The 15,726-nt window shown below is 41.8% G+C and overlaps 2 protein-coding genes and 2 non-coding genes across 9 annotated transcripts in view; 1 reads left to right on the top strand and 3 right to left on the bottom strand.

The window, feature by feature from the left end:
• Positions 1–7,187, bottom strand: part of LOC6726193 (phospholipid-transporting ATPase ABCA3) — a 22,296-nt gene extending 15,109 nt beyond the window's left edge. For 3 of the 6 annotated variants that reach the window (XM_016174065.3, XM_016174064.3, XM_016174063.3), the window contains exons 1-3: positions 6,805–7,158; positions 6,015–6,228; positions 76–360 (exon numbers count right to left, since the gene is read on the bottom strand). In XM_016174065.3, coding sequence (XP_016040253.1) covers positions 76–287 — 212 coding nt within the window. In that variant the 5' untranslated portion in view covers positions 288–360; positions 6,015–6,228; positions 6,805–7,158. Of the gene's footprint in view, positions 1–75; positions 361–3,083; positions 3,305–6,014; positions 6,229–6,804 lie in introns of those variants that run through there. The other 3 variants (XM_039297852.2, XM_016174068.3, XM_016174066.3) reach the window with 3 other exon arrangements.
• Trnay-gua lies at positions 4,877–4,971 on the bottom strand. Its single transcript has 2 exons — positions 4,935–4,971; positions 4,877–4,912 (listed from the first exon to the last, which is right to left on the bottom strand). It is a non-coding gene; the product is annotated as a tRNA-Tyr (tRNA).
• Positions 5,142–5,249, top strand: Trnay-gua. Its single transcript has 2 exons — positions 5,142–5,178; positions 5,214–5,249. It is a non-coding gene; the product is annotated as a tRNA-Tyr (tRNA).
• Positions 7,188–8,036: 849 nt separating the features above from the next.
• Positions 8,037–15,490, bottom strand: LOC6726589 (phospholipid-transporting ATPase ABCA3). Its single transcript, XM_016172282.3, has 13 exons — positions 15,089–15,490; positions 14,402–14,987; positions 14,191–14,334; positions 13,365–14,121; positions 12,551–13,035; positions 12,182–12,461; positions 11,261–11,771; positions 10,406–11,091; positions 9,724–9,862; positions 9,483–9,665; positions 8,695–9,354; positions 8,562–8,627; positions 8,037–8,382 (listed from the first exon to the last, which is right to left on the bottom strand). The coding sequence occupies exons 1-13, from the start codon at positions 15,304–15,306 to the stop codon at positions 8,130–8,132; spliced, it is 4,968 nt and encodes a 1,655-aa protein (XP_016040257.1). The 5' UTR covers positions 15,307–15,490; the 3' UTR covers positions 8,037–8,129.
• Between the last annotated feature and the right edge of the window lie 236 nt (positions 15,491–15,726).

Below are 15,726 nucleotides of genomic sequence, written 5' to 3' on the forward strand. Positions count from 1 at the left end.
ATTTATATAATGAAATAAAAAATAGTAAAATGATAAGACAAGAACAGGTACCGAGATATCATGGTAAAAACTCACTGCAGCAGATTGAGGTCTGTTAAGTTCTGCTCATTATAATACCGGACTCCTTTTTGCTCCGTATCCACCAGGGTGCGGACCAAAACGAGGAGCAAGGAGAAAATCGCTGGCAGCACCAGCTCGATAACCATCTGCCACTTGTGGTTCCATTGGAGGGTCCAGTTCTTCCACAAAAGCAGCACAAACTTATCCCAGTTCGTGACCTTTGCCATTTTGCAGATTTGTTCGATTGGCTTTTGGACTTGTATAGATTATCTCGACATTAAAATTGGTTTAAATATGGATCTGTAAAAAAAAAGTTTTTTTTAGCCTTGATGTTTTTATGCCCATTACGCGTAGTGTAAAAGGGTATACTAGATTCGTTGAAAAGTATGTAACAGGCAGAAGGAAGCGTTTCCGACTATATAAAATATATATATTCTTGACCATGTCCGTCTGTCCCTATGAACCTCGAGATCTCAGGAACAATAAAAGCTAGAAGGTTGACAATGACGCAGCTTAAATTTGTTGACCCATGTTGCCACGCCCAATCTAACCGCCCAAAACTGCGACGCCCACACTAACGGCGGTGGTTACGCCCACACTTTGGAACAATTTTATAATGTTTTCTCATTTTAATCCCCTATATTTATCGATATTCCAAAAAAATTATGAAATTTCGCGTTCGCCTTCACACTAGCTAAGTAATATATATCTGATAGTCGGGAAACTCGACTATAGCATTCTCTGTTGTTAAATGATTTATTTCCACCTAAAATTGTAATTATTCACAAAACTTGTGTGCTAACTTAAATCATTTCATAAAAAACAGCAAGCTAAAGGTGAAACCAATATCAAATAATATTTAAAGGTAGCTGATATTAGATACATTAAAAAGTATGTAACGCATGTCTATCTATAATGTATTCTATATATAGTACATAACTATTCTTTCGGATTCTTAAAACTAGTATTCAATTTTATTTGAAGTATATTACGGGACTTATTTCTTTTATATATGACTTCAACCAAATAATTATTATCTAAACAAATAAAGGGTTATTATATTTACATGTTTACGGAACTAAATGCCACTCGAACTAACCCCGATTTTAGTAAGTGAACAACAATAGATTGTTCAATGTCAAGTGCTCTTTCGATTTATGCATTCTGCGTGTACTCTTATCTTCGCCGCTGATGTTAGATTGATAAGACTGTGACCAAAGCTAAAAAATCACATTTACCGACATAAATAAAACATATGCCGTGTAACACCATTGTTATTCTGTTTGGTTTTGTTTGACTTATCCATCTCAAAAGTAGTTAAAATTCAACTATTACGAACCCATTAAAAGTTAACTAAAACGTTTATTGGAATAACAGGTGCTTTTCACATGCGAAAGCATTCCAGTTTTGCCACTTCACCACTCGCTTTTCTGTTTGCATATGCTAAATGGTGGGTATCTAATAGTCGCGGCACTCGACTATCGCATTCTCTCTTGTTTTACTCGTATAACCTTCGTTCCCTTCAGTTACCTGCCATAAATATACACGCTTTATTGAACTTGAAATACACATTTATTGCTCTATTTCAGTTTGCATTATCAAATGCACTCGAAATGTCTGGTAATTTAATCTTCCTATGGCCTGATACCCTAATAAAGATCGTTAGTCCCAAAAGTTTGTGTTGTTTGAATTCCCTGGGTACATATGTATAACTCGGCTAGAAACAATTAATTCACAACAATTCAAAACAATCAGATTCATTGGCAGCTGGCTGCTACCAACTGGAGCTAAAATTAAAATGGAATCATGTCTGGCAACTGGTTCCGATTAAAACATTAAGTATCTGGGCGCGAACGGAAAAACTTGCTGATCTAAGGATGATTCGCATAAAATTAAAGTTGAATGTACACACAATACGATAAGTTGAAGGCTTTCGCTGCAGTTCCTCTATTATTGTCGGAAATATGAAAATGTTTCACGATATCTCGTTGAATTGCATCGTGTTAATAAATACTAATAAAGATAGTTCACCGTAGAATTTCAAAATTTTGGTATGTAAACTTTTTACCTTAGCAATGCATTTTTCTTTGAATAATAATACTGTTTTTAAGAAAATACATCACCAATGAGTCAAAAATACGTGCCCTTTTACATGGAAATTTCTGTATGATAAGACCACAATTAACAATTAACAATTAATCAGCGAAAAATTGATTTATTTTATATTATTTTCAATTAATTTTTCTACTTTTCCTATATGATTTGGTCGCAATGGTGGTCTCAAATATCTTATTTATTTATTTTTAAGTATTGTCCTAAGGGTATTCACAACAATACTTTATAGTCGTACAGCGATATTTTTGTTAAGATAGTGGGGACTACAAAAGCGAGCGGAAATATTATAATTTTATTTTTATTATTATTGTGCTTGAAAATATATCACGTATACGTCCTGTTGCTTCTGATTAATTCCTAATTTGTTTATATACGTTGAAATTATTGTTGATCAGAGTAAAAATGTTTACATAAGTTTGACATGCGTTGTGTTTTAACTAGTAACTAGTAACTAGACTTGCCAAAACTAACTCGTTGATTTTATTGAAATTTAAAAGACATAAATTCTTTACTGTGAATCAATAACACTCTTTCAGCCTTAGGGTTTTAGTTTTAAAGCTTATAATCGCTAAAAGGCTGTTAAGTGTAATTTAATACTTTTATCGAGATAACAATATGTATCGATTTCGAATTATTTTCTGAATGCTTGCTTTACTGCACAATCGATTGGCTTTTGGTTGCCCGGAACTAGCAAGATACTAATGGTAATGGCTATTGCGAACCACCCGCTTATCCGGCAGAGAAGGCACTAACGCACAAACCCGTGTAGGACAGGAATAAACAGAGATATAGCGGCATAAATCCAACAAGCGTCAGCGACAGGTGTACTAGCGATATGATAATCCGAGGGCGGATTGGGCAGTTGGCGATGGGTGTGGCATTTGCACCTGCCAAGCACCGGCACTTACCCGAAGCTTAGCCAAACAAAGAGTGTCACACAGCCGCGGCACAAGAACAAATAAAGAAAAAACAATTGGTCTGAATGGGTAGGCAGGAACTTAAGCTCGGGAACTCGGTAAATTGGTAAGTCGGTAAATCGGTAAATCGAGAACTCGCGGACTTCAGCGGACACTCGACCGTATCGACGAGCGGACTTGTTCGAACTGAATCGCAACGCGGGCCAATCTTCCTTTTTTATCAATAGAACGCAATCTAGCCCTGTTCCATAGAAGGCCAATAAAACAAATAGCATTTATTGTCTCGGCCTGGCTAAAAAATGATAAGCCCAAACTCTTTTTCGGTACACGCTGACATATGTTCGCGTTCGATTTTGGTATGTAACGGGTCAGGGAACACTGCGACCCCATAAAGCCCCAATATCAGGAGGGAATCTAACAGTAATGGATTGCTCGCTACTCAATGTCATCCCTATTGGCTAATTAAAAAGCTCATTTAATTACTCGATTACAAGGGTGAAAACTCAAATATTCAAATAGCTTATTGCCAGGGTCTTAAAACTACTTAAACTATACCAATAAGAACAGATAGAGGATTCATAAAGCCCAAAGACATAAAACCTTTGAGCTCTTTGAGCAAATTTTTATTAACCGTATCTAATGAGTATTGGATGTAAAGATAAGCATTTATTGCAGCTACATATTCTCTCTCTCATTTAAAGAGAGTTCGCAATTCATGTTAGTTTTGTATGTTTTCAGCCAAAAACCGAGATACTATGTATCCAAAGGATTAAGTTTGCTCCATTTTTGCATAGTGGTAAGACTAAATATAAATTAGGTGAAATTTTAAAATATGGTCAGCATATCAATTTAAATAAGTTGTAAGAATGTTGAAAATTGTGGGCGTGACGGCCAAAATGACCTTGGCATATCCATTAAAACAAAAACAAAAACTATAATATGATATAAAATATCAAAACATTTTACTGAATGACTAATTCCCAAACCCTTAGGACTTCTTATTCTACTTAAAAAAAATGCAGCACCTTGAGGTGAATCATACGGGACGCGTGGCCGTTGTCATTATCTTTTAGCCACATTCTTATCGTGTAGGATCACTTTTGTGATTTACGTACGCCAGTAGAGTCGTTGAATGATTCAAGTTAGTTACGGTTAATTGCTTGTCTGGATTATGCGAACTTTGAGTGGTCATGTGAATATGGTGAAGTTTACACTTGACTACTGCGATTAGACAGAACGGCACTTTGGGAAAATTCTTGAAACCCGTGCTGCTAAAATCTTTGATTGTATACGGAGAAATTTGCACGGACACCTGTTCTTCGCAAAGGTCTTATCGCAAATTAATTTGAACGGTAACTATGACATCGACGTATTATATCGCTGCTTTAAATTTATTGTTCGCTCGAGAGTTCATGCACGTTTTGGGCAATAAATATTTGGAGCAAACTGTTCGCGAACGGTACAAACTGTTGTACCGGATGGACAGGTACCAGAAACCTTAAAATTCTCACGGCCTGGGAATGGTTAAAATATATGTTACGAATCTAGGTGTGAGAGGCTGCATTGCTACTCGTTACTCGTTACTCGTTACTCGTTGCAAGGGAAAATGTAATATTTATTTGGGATAACGATAAGAATTAGCAAAAATAAGTAAATATTTTATGATCGAAAGCAACGAAAGTGCGACTGCTTTCCTGTTACTTTAATTTAAATGTCCGATGTTCCCAGATCAGCAATATGATCTCTTTGTTGTGTGCAAAAAAATAAAATTAAAGTGGAAAAAATCCTTCGAGCCGGATTTGAACCAGCGACCTATGGATCTCTGCCATTGCGATTTACCATCTACAGTCCACCGCTCTACCAACTGAGCTATCGAAGGTGCGATGGGCACTGCGTCCGAGCAGATAAACAAGAGCTACGAAATTGAAGCCGCGCGAACTAGTAAAAGTGAAAGGTAAGCTATGAGATGCATATACAATGTAGCTGGCATATATATTATATAGAAATTTTAAATAAAGCAATGTCGGCGGGGCAAAGTTGTTGACACAACCTTCGATAGCTCAGTTGGTAGAGCGGTGGACTGTAGATGGTTTCATATTGAGTGCAGAATACAGAGCAGAGATCCATAGGTCGCTGGTTCAAATCCGGCTCGAAGGATTGTTTTTTTTGGCCCCGACGCGCTCCGAAATGCCATAATTTGCCCAGGGCGATCTTGAATCATAAAACTAGTATTAGGGCCCCCAATAGCAATACGATGCGGAATGTTGATATGGATTGTTTCGCAGAATGTACCGAAAGCAATAAGAGCTCCATTCATCACGAGGACCTCTCACCTGCTGACTAATTTAGAACGATGAATCATCGAGTGTCGTTAATGGCACCTGACATTTTGACATGTGACGCACATAAAAGAAGGAGCACTGTACTATCGCCAACTGATTGGCCAATCTATCGGCCCATTTAGCATTTCTCGTGCACAGTGGATTGCGGTGATGATAGTGGCTTTATCATGAATTCATTAAGCCCACAGCACACTACCCATTCACTTCCCAATGGTCTGAAAAGCAATCTGTTAAACTCTCTGTTGATCGATACTAGGAAGTTTAAGAACTGATAAAGCCTACCCCTATCAGACAACAAACACATGTAAAGTTGAAAGAATTAGTCATACTAGCAATCTCTTTTCAAGATCATGCTGTCAAAGCGCTCTTAAGATAACAATAAGGAATACCCTTGTTTTTGATTTGAAATGAAGAGTATGCGGTAGACGGGTATTGTGCAGTTTAGCATCTGGAATGTTGACTTTTTATTCATTCAATCGAAAATAAGAACATGTATATCCCCAACGATCGTGAGTCACTTTTTAATAACATGGAACCACCCATAGAAAAGTAGATAATGTTCAATTGCTCTTGCACTCACCCCGTGAACGTTTTGAAGGCAATAATTGCAATTGCAACTCTGTTGGTTTTGCACTGTTTGTTGTTCTTGCGATTAAGTGAGAGCCCACTTAGTGATAAAAGTTAGATCGACATTGAGCATTACTGCATAATCGATTGCCAATCAAATTGCTGCAATTGCGATTAATTATTTATGCTGACGCTTTGCCCTTTTTGCACTCGTATTTGCACTGTCACTGAAATTGGAATATATTGCAGGGATAACAAAAACAAAAAAGGTTTTCATAAACAGGGTTGCACAGCTTTAGTTCATTAAGTTAGGCCCTGAGCCAGGATTTTTCAACTAATTTAAAGCAAACACTCTTGAACCTCTTCGATTGATTTCCAATATTAAAAAAAAACATTAATATATGCAAAAATGTACACACATATATATTAATATATATGTTTGCACAATTCACTTTTATGAATATTTAAATTTATATATATATTTATTTACATATGCACAGAGTTATGAAAGGATAAACATAAAACTTCAAGAAATTTGATTGTTTCCTTAAAATATATTGCATAAAGGGTGTTACTAAATTCATTACGATCGCATTTAGCAGCCCATTCCCCAACGGTCAAAGGTCAACGGCGGTGCCGTCTAACTGTAAATATGACTGCATCACTTGGGGATGCGCATGCAACACTTTACGCCCGGGAAAATGTGTGTATGCACCGTTATACAGACAACACAGGCGCCTCTTAAAGAACCGTGCAAGTGTGTGCTTGAGTTTTGGCAAAGATATCGAGCAACAACTACGAACCGGCAAATCTGCGGCGAGAACTCGGATTTCGCCCACTGTGCTGTCTAATGATTATTCCGCACTAACACCGCGAAACATAAACAATATATATGTGCGTTGCACGAATATTTAGCTTTTATTAGTTTTTATCTCTTGCTGCGTCATTGAGCTGCCGAGAAGTTCATAGTTAAATCGATTAGTGAAACGCCGTCCGCACTTCTATTTGCTATTTTTTATATCAATAATTTGGCTGATTTGTTTTTAGGGGCTAAACAGCTGTTGTTGACACACACACTGAAACACACACAGGAAAATAATGATAAAGTAATAGTAGTACTTCTAACGCCGCCGGAGATGCCAAACAAAATGAAACGAAACGAACTGTTAGGCAGCTAATAACAACAAAGAGAGCGGAGAGAGCAGAGCACAGACCAGTGCTGAGCAGTCAGATTCTAGATTTTGTCTACTTTGCGGTAGACTCCGTTTTATGATAAGTAACGCGCAACAATTTGTAAACGGACTAACAAAATCTTTCTAAATATTATTTGGTTTCAATAGTCGTGAAAGAAGCACCCCGCAAATAAAAACAATTTTAAGTTCATTCTAAAAGTTTGTGTAGCCTTTAAAGCTGCTTTTTTGAAGCCAAAATGTGGGCAGCACTAGCGGTAGCAAAGAGAACGAATAACAACTGTTACGTCAGCTGGCATTGAAAGTGGGAGCGAGAAATATTCTAACGCCAAAAATATAAGCATCGATTATTGGTCTATCGATAACGGATGCGCGCGCTAGTTTATAAGTTTCAAAATTAATTTTAAAAGTAGTTTCAAATCAACGTAAATCGCAGTATTTATTTTTTATTTGAATCCTTGCCAAAAACTCAGCGCACTAAGAATATAGTTTTTAATCTCAAAGTGTGTCCTGCCGCTAAACTGCCTGTTCATCAATTATCAATTGCTAGTCGGAAATGTGTCAAAGGAACGAGCACGCAAATGAAAAATGAATGCGGGCACGTGCAGAGCTTCCCAGAACCTATGAACTTCCCCAGGGATTATTATTATTTATGCAAAGCCACACGTGTGGAACCAGCAAAGTTCTCATTTCTTGAAAGCGGGAAAGCCCACATTTCCAAGGCCCTGTGTCTGGACAACTGAGGCCAGACATTGACCTCCGCATGAGTCAGCCCAAGAGCCTACATAAGATTTGGTTAACTTTCAGTTATTTCAAATTGTCCTCCCATTTAAAACATTTGTAAATAAGTGCTGGAAAATTAATAAATTTTACATTTGAGCACTGTTTAGAAAATATACGTGGCGAAACATGACGTCTTTCCCAATAAGTGCTCGGAATCACTTTTTTGCCCTGCCCTTTTTGGGGGACGAAGTGTCCAGGGGAAGCGGACCCTCCGTCTGGACGAGGTGGTGCTTTAGCTGGGCCCGGGTCTCCTGCACCTGGGCCACCACACTCATCATGTCCGCCTGGTAGATGCAGTAGTCACTCACGTTGAGACGCAATTTGTTCTTCTCCATTGCGCCATACAGGAATGAGTAAACGATGTGGCCCACTGGCACGTAGAACTTGAACCAATTGTTTAGTCGGCCTCTGAAACATAAATCATTAAAAGTAAATTATTATTTTGTAATATATTTTTTAAAAGCGAATATAAATCAATTCAATAGTTATTTAAGACAACCTTAAGTATCGGTCGAATAAATGCGGAGCCTATTCGAACGATCACCAATTATGCTTCAATGATATTTCTATTCATATAGGAAACTTACACTAGCTCGGATCTATTGTGCAGAAAGTTGACGAACTTGGCCAAATTTTCCACATCCTTGCGCAAACTGAAGGAGGGAAAAAAGCGATTATTATTAATCTATGAACCAGGGGACATAGCTGTGTAAAACCCACTTCTCCTCCGATTCGGCGAGGGTGGCTCCATCGCGGATGAGCCGAACCTCTAGATAGAATCCGTGGCTGTACTTGTATCGTAGATACTGCAGGCTGCCGATGGCCAGCATCTCGCTGTCCTGGAACAGGATAATAAAGTCGGCAAGGATCTTGCACTCCAGCTCATCGTTGGTGGCAAAAATGATTGTCTTGCCGCAGTATCGGATATAGCGAAGGATGTTCCAGATTTCCCGCCTGGTAGTTGCCGGCATGCCGCACGTGGGCTCGTCCAGAACGAGGACCTTGTTGTAGGCCACCAGTGCCAGGGCAATTTTTAACTTGTGCCGCTTCTCTGCGGTCAGCAAACTGCACTTTCGGTGCATCCAGCCGGTCATGTTGAGCATGAGGCACAGGTCATGCATCTTCTCGCCGATCTTAGCCTCGGGCACACCACGTATCATGCACAACAGACGGATGTGCTCCCGCGGTGTCAGCTCATTGAGGAGTCCTCGGTGCTGCGGAGAGTAGCCCATGTAGGTGTGGATGCTTTCCAGATCGTACTTGAAGTCCAGCCCGCGCACGTAGATCTCGCCAAAGGCGAATCCATGCTGGCCCACCAGCTGCCGCATCAAGTGACTTTTTCCAGAGTTGCGGGGCCCGAAGATACCCATGCTCATGTATCTAAAACAAAAAAGTAAGTTGCATAAGTTAAAAGTCTGAACCTAGGGTAAAACAACACTGCTTTTCACAATAAGTACAAGCTTAATATCTGTCTAGATGGATTTTAATAATATACAAACAAGACTAACTTGTTCAGGGCAAAGGAGACTGTGTGTATCCTCTTGCCCGCAGCTGGGACCCTGGCTTCCACCTGATCCACCAGGAAGACGGACTGCTTGGCCTTGGTGTTATCCGCTTCAGCGATCTTTTGCTTCACGTCCGCCACATCGCCGTCGTCGAAGGGATATGTGGCGGTTCTCATTTTACGAAGACTGCCGGGGTGTTGAATTCTCTTATAGGACGAGGCATATCAATATATTACAAACTCACTCTCTGGAGGTATGGAACTTCTTCTCCCTGCGATGCAACTCAATCCAGAAAATAAGCATCAAGAAAATTAGAGCAGACAATACCATGTACAAAATAGGGGGTAAGATCCCCGGAGCAGCCCACTTGAAGAAAGTGTCAACTGGAGAGGACCGAAAAAGAAGCTTAGTTTTACGAAATTTAATTTACGAAAACGATATAAAAACAAGAGAGAATTCTATAGTCGAGTTCCCCGACTATCAGATACCCGTTACTCAGCTGTATGCGTAAACAAGAAATTTCAATATTTTTTTAAATATCGGTCAAAATCGGAAAAAAAAAATTATATGAAAAAAAAAAAATTAAAAATTATTCAAAAGTGTTTGAAAGATTTGAATGGTTTGTGGGCGTTAGAGTGGGCGTGGCAAGAAATTTTGTTCGCAAAACGATAGAAGTTTCCAAAACTAATACTAAAAGAAAAGAAGAAATATTCAAACACATTTCAAAAGTGTGGGCGTGGCAGTTTTGGATGGTTTGTGGGCGTTACAGTGGGCGTGGTAAAGGGTATAATAAGCCACATAAATAGTTGTCCATTGCAAATTCTAGCGTTTTGTGACCAATAAATATCGTCGTATAAATAAAATGATCAGATCGAATGATAAGTTTGCTTTGGTAAATGATGGACTATCAAGACCGGGGGACTCACACTTGCAATTGGGCACCACCTCGTTCATGTTTTCCTCCGTGCAGCTGTCGTGCGCCTCGCACTTTTCTATGCAGATCGCCTGCTCCAGATACTGGGCGTAGACATTGCTCACTCCGTCCAAGAGCGAGAATCCTGGCGACATGCAGGCGGCGTAGAAGAAGATTGTGTTGCTGTTCGCGACGTCCCAGTAGATGATATATAGGACCAGGCCGGACACTCCCTGCAGGAGTACGGAAACGAGAAATGCCCGGACAATTGACTTATTCACGAACATGGAGACCAGATAGGTGAGCGGCAGGGCCGCCAGTCCAAAGGTGGTCAACAGGACCACCATGATGGCATTCTCGTAGAACCCAAAGCCACCGATACCCATCAGGCTCATGATAACCACAATAATGATCGAGTAGACGAAGAAGGTGAACCAGTCCCAAAACAAATTGATGCCCCAGAAGACCTTCAACCCAAGTCCGGCCATGTGCTGCAGGAATCGAACATCGTATATCTCCTCCTCCACCAGGGGGATGACGAAAACGGATACGGTCAGCGGTATGATGCAGCCGACAACCAAAGGCACGTGGATGTGTGCGATCTTGTTGTCCAGCACATTGATCTTCTGGGACAGCTGTGTGGGCAGCGGATGGTTCTCCACCAGAACAACCAGGTCCGTTTGCGTGGGATATGAAAGTCTGTAAATAGAAGCCACAGAGAACGCTTTAGTCGAGTAAATCGACTATTGGTTACTAGTTACGCAACCAGAAAAGCGAGTGAATTAGAAATAATCGACTGCTTAACGAGTATGTTGCTCCTGGAATCCATTAAATCAAATCCAATAATTCAGAAGCTCGTAATTCTCACCTAAGTATGACATTTTGCAGCAAATTGAGCATCATGGGAGCCGAGTGAAACATATCCTGGCTTATATAGCCGTTTAGGTGCTGATCCCCGTCCGACTCCACTGCCCCAAAACTCCTCAACTCGTTCTTCTTTCTAAGATCGTTCCGATAGCTACCCTTTTCACAAACGAAAGAATCGTCATCAAAAGTTCGGGAGACATCGACGCTTTTCTTGTTGTTCACTTTCACCGCCGACCGGATGTCGATGTACCCGCAGTCCTTCAGATTTGGTATGTACTTAATCACGTCCGCTGGCTCCCTGAAACCAATGTGAATCGAGTTCTGGCGCTGTTTCGGCATATCGAGCAACACGGACAGACGGGCAATGATGGCAATCAAAACGAAGCTGGTGAAGATCATGATAATGGGCCAGACATTGGGCGCCGTGTGGATCATCTTCTTGTAGAACATGGCCCGCATGCGTTGTTTGGTCAGTTGCTTCTGGGAAACCACCTGGTACTTGAAAGTTTGCGCTGCAGAAACGGTAAAACATTTATATTCAATTCGTAAACATTCCTTAAACTATTGCTTGCTCCCTTCCCCACCTGTCCCATAAATGGGATACCAATATTGTAATAGGACGTATTTATATGGGTCGCACTGTATCATACATGACATACTGTAAAGTAGAATAAGTAATATGCACAAATCCCCGTTAGCATTAAGCACAACATTGTCATCCCCTTCTGTCATGTACATTTGGCATATAACTGTTTACACACTGTGTAATAAGTTGAATATTTCACAGTGTGTAAACAGTTTCTTGACATACTGTATGTATATCTTTGTATAAAGATATAAAGCAAGAGAGTGGTTTTAGTATTTTACAAGATCAAGTGCCCTCAAATGTGTACTCCCCCAGGATCGATGGCTTTATACGTACTGACATCGGGAATCATCTGCTGCTGCAGTCGAAACGAGGTGACCAGTGTCATGTAGATGTCGGAGAGCTCCGCTCCCACCACTCTCACATTCTCAATTCCCAGCATCTTGCGATCGATTTCCAGGTGAATCAGTAGTTTCTGCAGCCTCGGACGATATATCACGGGCAGTCTGTAAGTAAGGGAATCACCGATCTCATTTTCCGGCTCGATGTTCTGCATAAACTGGTTTACGTAGTCAGTGATGGGCTGATCAGGCACATGTGGCTTCTTGATGATGACCTTGAAAACGAAAGCGATACAAATTCAATGTTGCGTCCTATCTATTATATGTACATAGATCTGATGATATAAAATCGGGTTATAAATACCAGATCCACACTGCTGCTGAACTTGGCGCGCAAAAAGAAGGGTGTGCCACTGGCCTCCAGGACGCCCATGCTGAGGATCCCGATGCGATCTGCGACGTGCTCCGCCTCGCCAACATTGTAAGTGGCTATGATGAAGGCGCGATTCTCCTTCTCCGCATGGACAATCGACCAGAATATCTGCGCCTCCCGTCCCGTCAGCTGGGTGGTCGGCTCCTCCAGTATAATGATGGGCGTATCTCCGGCCAAGCAGCAGCACAGCGCCACCAGTTTCATTGAGCCTGAACTCAGCTTTCCGATCCGGACACCCCGACCCTCCACGTGCTGATCCAGTATGGCCAACCACTTGCGCCTCTCGATCTCGTAGCGGTCGGACTCGCTGGGCGACAGTTTTAGACGCACATGGTAGTCAATGGTCTGTTCCACGGTCAAATGCTTGTTGAGCCCATGCTCATCGAAACGGAAGTCCACCAGGCGACGGGCTTCACCTAGTTGTATTTGTTCTCATGAGTATGAGTACGGCTACAGCATGCCGCGACTATTGTATACCCTTTACTCAACTAATCAAAGTGTAAGAAAGTTGAAGATAACCTGCTGAAATACAATTTCAATTCAGAACGGGACGGCTCTCTTCAAATAGAATCTGAATGCTTAATATCATCCTAATCTAATCTTATCTAGCTCTTATAGTTCTTTACGTTCATACGGACGGACAAACGGACATGGTCAAACTATCTTGGCTATTGATCCCGATCAATGGTTTATATACTTTTACCGTACGAGAAATGCGTATAATCACAAAAAACAACCAACTTACCACTGGGTTCAAAGGGATTGCCCATTATATATACATTGCCGCGAAGTGCGAACTTGAGGCCGGCCAAAATCCTCAGAAGCGTAAGTTTGCCGGAGCCAATGTGGCCGAGGATCACAAAGACCTCCCCACGATAGACTCGCATAGATATATTCTTGAGGATCTTTCGCTCCGAGTCGCGATGTGATGTGCTGACATGGCGCAATCGCATGAGCTCCACACTGCCCACGTCGCCGAATTCGAAGTTTTGAAAGCTCGGAGCCCTGCCCAAGTACATGATGGTGGTGTCCGATTCCTGCTGCTTCCGGGGCCTATTGTTCACTATCCGCCGGCTGAGGAAGGTGCCCGGCATTCGCCACTGAATCGCCAAGAGAATCAGGAAGTAAATCAAGGCCGAACTTATGGCCGATGTGAAGATCAAGACGAAATCGATGGTGTTCACCATTTCCGGTTGCTCGATGCAGTTTCTGAACAAACTCATGCTGAAGTGCATCTGGCAGTTGCAGAAAGCCACCAGGATGAAGAATATATAGTACTTGTGGATGTCCCAGTAGCGTTCCAGAATAATGCAGAATGCCGCGTACATGAACAGCCAGAGCATCAAGGCGAACAGGACGGCATTCGTGGGGTTGGCAAACAGTTTGGCCACCACCATGCCGGTGATGATGATCTCCACGGTGTACAGTGTGATGAAGCACACAAAGGCTATCGTCCCAGTGCCGGAGAACTCCCCTTCTCGACCTCCAAAGGCCCAGAAAGCCTAAATATATTTATTTGTGAAATTAGTTCCGGTATGGTAGGTGGGTATGGTCAAGGGACAAGAACTCACCAGCAGCATGACTGTATATATGACACCTAAAATGCACATTCTGAGAAAAAGCACCAAAAACTTAATGCCCCACTGCATGCCAAAGGAGTAGCCGTAGTGCCACTGATGCACCATCACCCCATCCTCCACCTGGGCAGCTACGTTCTAAGAATGGGGCCAGAAAGCAACCTTATGTCTCGTGTTGGTTAGATGGTGTAGATGATGCACTTACTCTGATGATATTCAGAAAGGGCAGTAGGTATATGAAGTTATAGAGGAACGTGGGCAGTTGAGCGACACTCATCACGGAGCACGGCTCGTCGGCGGCCTTCAGCAGGATGTTGTAGACCTCGACATTGGGTTCCGGATAGGTGCTAACTATGTCCTGGCGCAATTGGTGGAACCATTCCACAAAGATCTGGTGCTGCAGCTGCAGAAAACCCTCGCGTATATATATATCCTGCTGCTTGTCGTGCTTGGCCCGATCCCGTCCGGGATTAATGCGACCCGAGCAGCGGGTTATCCACAGGCGATCCTCGGTGAGGAACGGAGCAATCGTGCGAAACTCGCTGGGAAATCGAATCGAGATGGACAGCGTCAAAGGGGTGCCGTCATCACGCAGATCGTTGAAGACAATGCCCGCCAGGGTAGTCCGCTCGTCGAACTGATTTTGCATTTCGGACTCGCTGTCGTAGCCCACGGTTGAGCTCAGCTCCAGCGTTTTGGCCACATTCTTGGTCACCTCCGATGTAAACGTCGTTTCGGGCGTGAAGGCCAGGATGTACTTGGTTTTCTCCCGCTTCGAGTCCGCCATGCGTCTGCGGAAAGTAATGAAACCATACAAATAGGTAGGAGCATTATGTTGCCACTTTGGATGGCGCTACATTCAAAAGGTTGTAGGTGAAGACCTTGCACTTACGTCAATATATTTATGTCCTGCAGCTTGTGGGACACGATGCTCTGCTCGTTTTCGTTCTCGGTGGTCGTGTAGAGAAGCCTTTTGGAGTGGGCTATGGGGTTTAGGAAGATCACTAGGACCATTATCACTAGGGCGACGATCTCGAAGAGCGTGCGCCGCCACAGATTCAGCTCGATGCGGATGTAGCGCTTGAACAGAAGTCCCTTGCTGGCCGGCATTGTACACTTTAAAATATAAATTTAACAAACGACAGAAATTGGTTGGCGGGTCTGCACTCCCGCACAAAACAGATGGTTTAAGTGTGAGAAGTTTGATTTTCGGCAGGGGATTTTGAAAATATTCTTATTTTGACTGAAAACATATCAGTACTTTGTTCTCAAAGCACATTTTGATGAATTCAGACTACGCATTCGCATGCCCAATGTATTGAGAACTTGATAGATAGAACTTGATATTGAATGTCTCAGCTCAGAAATTGTCACATTTGGTATTCACAATTAATTAAAAATACGTTAAATTATTTTATTAGCATCGGTATTAGGCTTATTCTAATTCATTACTTAAAAATCGCCAGTGCTACGCAAAAACAAACGAGAACACCAATGTATTTTTCCACGAATCAGAGAGAAACAGAGAGA

The sequence above is a fragment of the Drosophila simulans genome, chromosome X (assembly GCF_016746395.2).
Source record: "Drosophila simulans strain w501 chromosome X, Prin_Dsim_3.1, whole genome shotgun sequence".
Taxonomy (NCBI): domain Eukaryota; kingdom Metazoa; phylum Arthropoda; class Insecta; order Diptera; family Drosophilidae; genus Drosophila; species Drosophila simulans.

What these genes read in the sequence shown, in the direction of transcription:
- LOC6726589 (XM_016172282.3), bottom strand. Translation starts at nt 15,306, where the DNA reads ATGCCGGCCAGCAAGGGACTTCTGTTCAAGCGCTACATCCGCATCGAG. An exon ending in CAGGACATAAATATATTGAC is followed by an intron (nt 14,988 to 15,088) that starts GTAAGTGCAAGG and finishes TACTTTCCGCAG; the next exon opens with ACGCATGGCGGACTCGAAGC. An exon ending in CCTTTCTGAATATCATCAGA is followed by an intron (nt 14,335 to 14,401) that starts GTAAGTGCATCA and finishes CCCCATTCTTAG; the next exon opens with AACGTAGCTGCCCAGGTGGA.